The sequence below is a fragment of the Solanum tuberosum genome, unplaced genomic scaffold (genome assembly GCF_000226075.1).
Source record: "Solanum tuberosum cultivar DM 1-3 516 R44 unplaced genomic scaffold, SolTub_3.0 scf00608, whole genome shotgun sequence".
Taxonomy (NCBI): domain Eukaryota; kingdom Viridiplantae; phylum Streptophyta; class Magnoliopsida; order Solanales; family Solanaceae; genus Solanum; species Solanum tuberosum.
In genome coordinates, this window is record NW_006239558.1 from 141,269 (window position 1) to 151,331 (window position 10,063).

The following is a 10,063-nucleotide window of genomic DNA, read 5'->3' on the forward strand; positions in this document are numbered from 1 at the left end:
GCCCCCCCCCCCCCACCCCTCACACCAATAAAAAGGAATTAAAATGATCGCTCACAATAACCCAAGGCACAAAAGGAAAAAGCCGAATAATCCAGCAAGACATGTTGATCTCCACAACAATCATGTCCACTTGAGCACAATTAGAAGCTCAGATTCTTCAAATGAAGTCATTACGACAACATATAGGACCAAATCGATAGTTAGTTAAGAATCATGACAAACCAAACGAAAATCCTAATAGAGCTTATACTTTCCACAACTATGCCAACACCAGAGAGGCATACACATCCTAAATTGTTGTGCAAACGATACAAGGGAAAAAGAAGGTGGACCAAAAGTTTACAGTCCGCTCCTACCTTGGAATGAAACTCGTCACTCCAGCAGATTTTCTTGCCATTATCAACAGAACCGTACAAGAGGGAATCTGATTTATCACCTTGAAGGATACCAGGTAAAACACTCTACAAAGAAAAACAGAAAAAAAGTCTATAAACTTTCAATAAATAAGCAGAATAATACATCTATAACAGTAAGCCTTGCAGCTGAAAGTAAAATTAGAAGATTAAATTAAATACAAATATCAAGAAGAGTGCCCACCAAAAAGACCCATATAAGATTGTTATTATTAATCAGAAATGCAACAATAGTATGTCTAAAAACCCTGCTTATGTCACAATTAGTTATTACAAGTACAGTTCACTTATAAATCTCCAAATGGTTAGATTTGGAAACCTAATTGTGGTATACTATGTGCCACTTTAATACACTTTACTTTTTAGCCTTATCCCAGAAAGAATGACACCTCCTTTTGAAAACTAATAAACCTTCTGACATGACTTATTGGGAGCTGAGACCCTATTGATCGCTCATTCTTTTATAAAAAGAGCGAAAAAGCAAAGACATGAGGAACTCTCATCACTCAATATTAAAAGGATAAGTTGGGTACTTCGTATATATTTGGGTTACATGTAATTTCTTTAGTTTACTGCCCAGTCAAATGCCTTCACACTAAATGGGACCGTGTAAGTACAATATTTCATACAGGAAAAATGTCAAGACAGAGTGAAGCCACTACTAATATAGCAGTCCCAACTTCAACGTCAGATGCATGAAAAATTGAAAATTAGAAAATTCATGAAGATGGTTTCCAGAGGAAAACTCATGTTCATTAGCACTCTGACATTCATGTCTGGACTTGTGTAAAGCGTTAAACTACAGCATACAATTAAATATAGATCAGTGCAAGTTCAATAAGCACCTGGGCCACCACTCTATGTCCTCTATAATCAATTATCGCCATAGCTAGGTTGTATAGTCCATGGACATCAGCTTCCTGATATGCTTTTGTGCCTTTCAAGTCATTATTTGCGCTTGCATAAGTGGCTTGCTCACTTTCAGTCAACTGAGTTTCACCAGACACTTCAGGAGGACAATCCAAGTTGATGTTTGCAGCTTCTACAACTGAGCCGGTATGCTCATTTCCATTGGAAACTTCGGAGACTCCCTGAGGCAAATTATTGGTGGTTTTCTCTGACAAATTACGTAATAAGCCTGTGCCCTCAACTTTAGGATCAGCCACCTGTTTCCTGGACAGTTGCTCGAGATCCGCATCAACAGCAAAGCTGAAGAATATATTATTGTGGACATACCTAGATCCATACAGAATAAGTATCAGGCAAAAGTGGCAATAAATAGTAGAAGAATTTTTAGTAGTCTAAAAACATTCCGCCAGCAAGGATAATGGAGAAACAGAGCGTTAATCTTTAACATGTTACAAAAAAGGAAGTATACATGTCTCTCCCTCAAGGATATTCTCCACAGCGGGAAGCTTGTGAATAATGGATCAGGCACATTGTCAGCTTAGAGCACAGAGAAGGATAACAATCTCTCTTCCATCTCCACACCCAGCACCTGCCGTCTCATCATGATTAACTTCCAATGTCCTTGTGACCGTTTCTCCACCCGGTGGCTGGGCTAATGGGTGAAGAGCATATGAGACTATAGGTTTCAACTTAAGTTGGTAATCAACTCAACCGCCCATATTTCAGGGTCTTGGGTGGTTAATATGTTAATTGACAGGTCCAAACAGACCATAAAAACATTGGGACAGTTTGGGATAACACTATCCCAAATTTATTGGAGTGGATGACGGGAATGGTTATGCAATTCATGTACTCAGGGAACCAAAAAAAAAAAAAGGTCGCAAGGAAAATGGGATTAAGGCAACCGTTTAGCTGCCTGTTGGCCCTAAAATAATGTATTTTTGTTTAGTTACACGTATGCATTCCTACAATCTTCATTTGTTCCTATTAACTTGCCTGCTCCCCTTTGCTTTTTTTCCACTTTCAGTGTAGAACTAATTTCAAGGAATTATAAAGCAAATTTGATACTCTGACCAGTGGACTTGTAAAATACATAATGACTGTCACAGTGCAACAATTATGATGAACATATTTTACCCAGCCTAGTTGCCTGGAGGCCTTTAGTTGGCAGTTTAGTTATCATCTATTACTCAACACACTTCTTCTACTCATCCCATTCAACCTGCCATTTAACAACCTTACGTGGAATTAGGGGATATCAGTTGAAAGAAAATTTATATGTTTATCCCCATCCCCCACCCCCTTTATTTTGTTTACAAAATTTCAACTTCTAGTGCACTATATTTTCAATGATAAAGGTCAAACTATACTATATCTAGTGCACTATATTTTCAATGATAAAGGTCAAACGAAGTTAATTTTAAGTGAACATATAGTCACCAGGAAATTACTTGTGCTGATCTACAGCTGAATACTTACATATGAAAGCACTCTGGATCAGTTGGATTAATTGGGGGGATACACCTGTTGATAACTCCAATAGCACCACTAATTGCAGCATCTACAAAGTCAGAACTGACTTTGTACAAGGCCCTATCTCGCAGTATCCTGTGATAAAAAAGAGCAAGACGTATGAACACAGGCAAACCAGCCTTCATAGACAGACTTAGGAAGAGACGAAGAGTATTGCATAAATAAGTAGAATCTATTGAGAAATCAATTAATTCACTCTAGAATACTGTACAAGCTAATTTAGATCTGTCGAGATGCACCTTTCCTGGGGGTTTGTATGGGGGAATTCCCGACAAGATTGCAACTCTTCATTCCAATCCCTTTGCATGCCAATCAGCTCACTTCCAAAAGAAAGTGTAAGTGCATTCTCAGCCCGTGCTGCATCACGTTTGTGATCTGACACCATAGAATCCACAAGGTACTAGAACTAGTGAGGCAACTAATAATAGAAAGACAGGTTATTGTAAGAGAATGTAGAGTAGCAGTTTTTAACATATCAGACATTACTATAATATCTACATAAACAAGTCCCTCATTGTAACAGAGAAACTGAGGAATAGTGCTCCCTCCACCACATCTTATATGATGCCTTGACATGAGACGTTACTATAATATCTACATAAACAAGTCCCTCATTGTAACAGAGAAACTGAGGAATAGTGCTCCCTCCACCACATCTGATATGATGCCTTGACATGAGACGGTTTAAAATGTCAACTTAAATTATGGATTGAATTAGTGGTACCGGATATAGTACGTAATCTAGTGGCATTAAATGAAAGAGAACATTCACCCCTCATGTTACTTCACGAATTGTTGTGCCAACTACCATTTCCAAATTTTTATCAAGGAAATGTGCTTCAGTTGCAAAAATCCAGTTTCATATTTTCCAATACAGCATTCTCATCACCTCAGCCATACCATTAACCAGAAAAAGAAAAAATAAAAAATAATTATCTCATTTGCCATCTATATTCAGTATTGTTCTTGCATAAATTTTCCTCTAGTATACACATAGTGGCACACCCTATATATGTATGTATGTATGTATTGTTGTACTAGTTTTCTATGCATCCTTTTACAGACTTTCATAGTCATCCAGGTAAATAGCACCAATCAATACAGTACACACTATTCACGGGAAATTGAAGAACTTTCTAGGAAGATAAAGCAAATACAAGAATTAGAAATTTTACTAGAGTTCTACAAGTTCCTTTTTTTTATTTCATGTGCTTTAATTCTATATATCTTGAAAGTGTAAAGGAACATGTTTGAGCATAAGATATCTTCAGAAGGAATCTAATTAAAACATGATCAACTACCTGTAAGACAAATTTTCCATCAGGTTCAACAGAAAGACATGTTGCAAATTGTTGTGCATCACAATTTTCAACTACATGGTCCACTAAGTAATATTATTCTTACAGATTGTAACAGACCTCCCAGGAATTCTTACACCACAAAATATGCCTCATTTTTGGTATCTATGACCCAGCATCCAGCAGACTAATGTATGCATACAACAGACAGCAACATGAAGTAGAGATAGCCAGAGCCCCAGAGGTTAAGAGTGCACAAAAAACAACTTACCAGGGATAGGATATGACCCAAGCCAAGAATTTGGTGGTAGGATAGATGGAACATTTTCAAAAGGATGTGCAGAAGCCTTCCGCTCCAATATCTCCCGAAAAGCTTCATTCGAAGATAAAATCCTTTATTACAATAAGACAAGATGATTGACAATTGGACTCCAAATGAAGTGCTAGCTAATTTTTCTTCTTCTTATTTTATTTTATTTTTGAGGGGGAGGGAGGAATAAATTACTTTCTACCATTCTCCTACCTTTCTTAAATCTGGAGCTGATCTTTTGCAAGAGCCCAATAAGAGTAGTTGCTTCTGAACCAGTTTTATTTGGCCTAGGATCAAGAACAGTTGTGGTGCTGGAATTGACATAAAAAGTTTTGGTTGTTCCAGTAATACAATACTTATTTCCTTCCAGTGTGACTACATCCAAATAAATCAAGTCCCCGGAGAGCCTGGATTCAAGAGAAACCATGGTCAGAATGTCAGAATGAACCTTCCTGAGAGAAAAATTAGTTGGATCATAATTAGTAAAATAATGATTAGAAACCTTCTGTAGCTAGGAGGATGATTAAACGAAGAGAACACAATGCTTTCAACACATTTAATTTCCTTTGAAGGTGCTGACAGCAAACTAGAGACTGAACCAGAAACATCCTCCACAAAACCCAAGTTTTCAAGTTCTGGTACATTGGCCTTCACAGGCTCTAAAACACAAAAAGGCAAAAATGTTTGTTAGACCAATTCAATTGAAAATGGCTGTCAAATTATTAAACAACACAAACATCAGCAAGAAGGCAAAGAAAAACAAATGAAAAGCGAACCTCCAGATTTCGCAACATTACTTCCGATTTCATGCTGCAGTGCAAGTGACGTTGATAGTGAGGAGTGCAATGTGGAAAGAGAGAGCAATTCTCGAGTGCGGTGAACATGAGCCCTTATGGATCGATCATCATACAATGCTGCACAGCCAGGTTTAAGTTAGAGGAAACATGTAATAAGCTCGTTGGCAACTGCTAAAATCTATGTTGCTCGGACTCTTCAAAAATGTCAATGGGTGCCAGATTCTCCAAATGTAGTGTATTTTTAGAGAATCCGACCTGGGTGGAGCATCGAAAGTGAAGAGTCCACGCAACTTAGGCTAAAATCAATAACTCGTGGTCCACATAAATAAGACACACCTGGCACCATCTCCAGGAAGCAATCTCCTGTGGTGATATCAGCTACTTCAGAGATTTCGTTATAATCTTCTAGATGATGAACAGACCCATCCTTTATATGCAACGATAGATCATAGCATGTAACGAAGCATGTCTCTGGAGCATCAAGAAGAAACTGCCGCACATCCATAACAGAATCACCAGGACTCAACTGAAACACGTATCCATCAGAAACTCCAAATTAGACAAACTAACGCACTAGAATCACAAATATTTAAGTATAAGTTGGCCCTGAATGCCTAAAGATAAACATCTACACATAAGGAAGGCAGGATAACAAATGACAAGTTCAGAAAGTCAAAAACAAAAGAGGAAGAGTGGCTTTCAATGATTGACAATCCAGATATAAAATGTAAAAACAAAGAGAAAGAATGGCTTTTCAATATTGACAATCCAGATCTAAAATACAAGAAGTGTTTGAGCGATGGCACATACTAATAAGACTTCACATGTATGCAATGGAAGAATTTTAGCCACTCTCTTAAATCTGAAGGATGAGGGCATCACCAAAGGAGAATGATAAAGAAAAAACAAGTTTTCTAACAGAACTATCAACAAAAAAGAAAGCCAATAAAATTAGTAACACATCTTACCTGTAGATCTAGCTTATCCCCTCCTTGGGTTTTGACAGAAACAGGATAAAGATGGATGTCACCTGCAAAATAGATTAAAGCAGAAAGGCTCTTCATTTCATCCAATTTTTGAATTAGAAAGAAATTTAGACTATTAAACAAAAGTCATACAAGAATGTAAGACCGTTATCTTCAAGTAATATGGGAAAGTGAAACTGGAAGAGAACCTAGACTCAGTTAGTATGAGTTTGATACATGTGGCATCTACATGAACCAACAAATACATAGGCAGAAAGACAGAGACAGTTCGACAAGAATAATACACACGTGAAGAAATGTTGTTATGAGGCTAGCATTGTACATTGCTCTGAATTAAAAAACAAACATATGACAGAGATCTAGAATAAAACAACAAACATTTCATGGAGCATGACAGAAGGAGGCACATCATGTATGGAATACACTAGCCACTCTAATAAGTAATCTCTTATACTTCAAGAATCACCAAACAGACATATGTGATGACTTAAGTGTTACCGTTTGCTGCATATGCTTTACCGGACTATTAAAGGGGTCATGGAAACTTATCCAGCAAGAATATAGTGAAAGAACATAGCAAACAGATTGCATTCACATATTACACAATAGACCTTGTGACCATCTACAGCTTGGTCTCTGCGACATTGAAAAAATCAGGTTTTTCTTGGTTTCTTCTTTCTTTTTTGGATAAGTTGAAAGCTGAAACAACAGATGAAGGCTTGTCTTCCATATTTGGTAAGCTTTTGGTGCATCCATGAGGTTTCAATCAGTATAGATAACTGTGTGTCCTTTTGTATACAACTTAATACTGGGAATTTCCAACTACATGAATAGCTGAAACCAAAAAATGTGGATACTGATTCCAATAGCAGCACAGTCCCAAACAAGTAAGCCACAAATGTGTAAAACCATCACTCGTCTCTTTGGCAAATAAAGGAGACAGAGCAGAAATTCATGGGAGAATGACTAGACTCTAAACTCAACTGGGAGTAAATGATTAGGGAAAATGGTTAAAGTTCTAAATCCAAATATACCAGGTAGGAATCACCTAGTTTTTATTGTCTCTACATGAATTTGAATCTTGGTCTCCAAGACCCACTTAATTGACCGTCCACTACGTCACATCCTAGGGTGTGACGGGTGTGATGAGTTATTTACATATTTAAATCAAAATTTGATATTGCCAAGGTTCACCTTGCTTTGCCTCCTGTGTGGAGGTCTCATTTCCAGACTCCTTTGCCTCTGTTTTTGTATCAGTTTGAGCAGTCACAACTGTGGCTCCATTAGACTCCGCATGCGTTGCAGTATCATTCACATTAGCATCAGGTGGGGCTGCTTGCTCTGAAGAACTGGTAACATTTTGAACTGCCTTCCGATTCTTCCCTTTGTTTGATTTCCCGGCCATTTTTATCCCCTGAAATATACGTAATCAGTCGCCTAATCCAAGAATCAAATAAAAGTTTCTTTCTCAAGCACTTTGTGACCTGATAAAATGATTATAATTAACCTTTAGATTGAAAAACTACAAACTCTAAACGTCGAAATACAAACAACCCAATATACAAAATAATCGCATAACCTCAAATACTCTAGGAATACTCTTAAATGGTCAAAAAGAGTAACACTTGAAAGTAGTAACTCATTATACATAATACGAAGAAATAAACAAATAATTTTCAAAATTTTCAAAAAGATTACTAACTCAATCCACATAATGAGCTCATAACATAGATTTTTTCATTAGCAGTATAAAAATCAAAACATGAAATAGTAATAACACGTCCATTAACAATTCAATAATCACAAGCACCAATTCACTAAAAAATATGTTTTTAACATTAAACAATAGCAAAAACAATACCCTCTTTCGCTGAATTAGAGATACGTAACAAGCAAAGGTAAAATAGAAGCATACAAATTAACTTCGTCGGAGAGAGAAAAAGGTCGAGAGGTTCTGCAGAGAAGATACAAAGGAAGACAACGTTAGGGTATAAGCAAACGGATCTTGTATTCAGCCCAATACAGAGGAATTGGGCTTGGGATGGGTTGCCCTGCCCGTTTTTTTTTTTTTTTTCAGATTTATATAGTTTGTCCATAATTAGCCATTGTTTGAAAAAATAAAATTTAATTAAATCTTCATTCATTTAAAAGATAAAATTGTATGAAATGGCAAATTATTAATTCAAATTAAATGGTATACCCATAGTTTATTTTAATTGTAATTCGTAGCAAACATCCTATTTTTTTGCCATCTGATTCGGTATACAATTAGACATTTTCGGTATACAATTAGCCATTTTATACATTTCGGTATAAAATGTGTTTGTGTTTGTATAAAGCAAGAGAAAAGTGTATATACAAATACAAATACATATATTTTCGTCTTATACACTTATAATTATACAAATACAGATCTTATTATACAAATTACAATGTATAAATGAGTTTTTACAAAACTGAACAATTTGTATAAAACTGGATGTTTCTAGCAAATTATACAAATCAAAAGCTTCATAGAAAACAAAAAAAATTATATGGAGCGCAATTATGCAAACTATAGATATAACATACAAATATGATTTTTATGTTTGCTATAGGTAAAAGTTGCTCCATTTAAAATAGGGAAAACTAGACAAATTGGATCAATTAGGCAAAGTGCAAAGTATTTAGTAAAAAAATTACATAAATCTTAAAGTGTTAAAAGTTAATTACATTATATCTTTATTCTTTCCCAAATTACAAAAATCCCTTAAATTTATAGGATTTCTAATACATCTGGAAAGATGGGGATACATAGCTCACGGATTGTGAATGATACATTACTTAATGGGAGGGATGTATCCGAGAGGGATATGGATGTATCTAAGAAGAGATTTTTGCAATTTTTTTATATGGTAAGAGATTTTAGAGGTTATGGCAAAATAAGATGTGTAATTATGTAAAAAAAAATCAAGTATTTACAAAATTTTGACGCAACCCAATATATATAACCTGATTGGACCTACAGCCTAAACTATTTACCTCACTACCCCTTGTTCTATTCACTGAACCACTATTTCTTCATCCTTATTCAATCTTTCAAAACATCACCCATTAATTTTAGTAACAATTTTATGAATCCACAATTTGAAGTTAAGCTTCAAAACTTTCTCTCATGGATGACAATGTAGTTCAATAAATCATCTTGAGACAATGATCGATGACGACGATTTATCAAAGAAAGGAGAAAAGGTGCAACGTCGTTAAGTTTGAATTTAAAAAGATTGGAAAGAATCATCCATAGAAGTAAAAAAGAAGTAAAATAATCATCCACGAAAGAAGGAACATTGTGCTAATTCAGGTTATACACTAATTTAGAGGGGGGAAAAGAGGAAATATAGATAATTGATAAATACAATGCCTAGAATCAAGCCTAGAAATACATTAATTGGAATGTACACTTTTAAATTGGAAAATAGTTATTAAATGGACATTATAGCTGTGAATTATAATTTTATTAAACTATAGTTATATATAATAAAAGGATAAGGCACAAATAACCCTCTACTATACGCAAAATTCCAATGACACACCATAACTATACATTAGTTTTATTACCCCTGAATTATTTTAAAGTGTAATAAACACACCATTCCGTGTTGAGGTGGCACAGAGAGCTTGTTCACTCTCTTAGAGACATGTGAGATAAGAATAAGAGATATTAAAATCTTATTAATACGGACATGTGTTCATTTTTAATTGGACATTTTTATAATTAATTATTACAATTAATTATTTAACATTAAAACTTAAATTGATATCTTTTTATTAAATTTCT

The 10,063-nt window shown here is 35.3% G+C and overlaps 1 protein-coding gene across 2 annotated transcripts in view; it reads right to left on the bottom strand.

Annotated features, from left to right (window-relative positions):
• The window catches only part of LOC102580957 (clustered mitochondria protein), a 17,039-nt gene extending 8,774 nt beyond the window's left edge, over positions 1-8,265 (bottom strand). The window contains exons 1-12 of one of the 2 annotated variants that reach the window (XM_006366440.2): positions 8,162-8,265; positions 7,441-7,660; positions 6,229-6,290; positions 5,597-5,786; positions 5,240-5,377; positions 4,966-5,122; positions 4,677-4,870; positions 4,425-4,526; positions 3,095-3,230; positions 2,802-2,930; positions 1,259-1,649; positions 357-461 (exon numbers count right to left, since the gene is read on the bottom strand). In XM_006366440.2, coding sequence (XP_006366502.1) covers positions 357-461; positions 1,259-1,649; positions 2,802-2,930; positions 3,095-3,230; positions 4,425-4,526; positions 4,677-4,870; positions 4,966-5,122; positions 5,240-5,377; positions 5,597-5,786; positions 6,229-6,290; positions 7,441-7,651 — 1,815 coding nt within the window. In that variant the 5' untranslated portion in view covers positions 7,652-7,660; positions 8,162-8,265. Of the gene's footprint in view, positions 1-356; positions 462-1,258; positions 1,650-2,801; positions 2,931-3,094; positions 3,231-4,424; positions 4,527-4,676; positions 4,871-4,965; positions 5,123-5,239; positions 5,378-5,596; positions 5,787-6,228; positions 6,291-7,440; positions 7,661-8,107 lie in introns of both variants that reach the window. The other variant, XM_006366441.2, reaches the window with a different exon arrangement.
• Between the last annotated feature and the right edge of the window lie 1,798 nt (positions 8,266-10,063).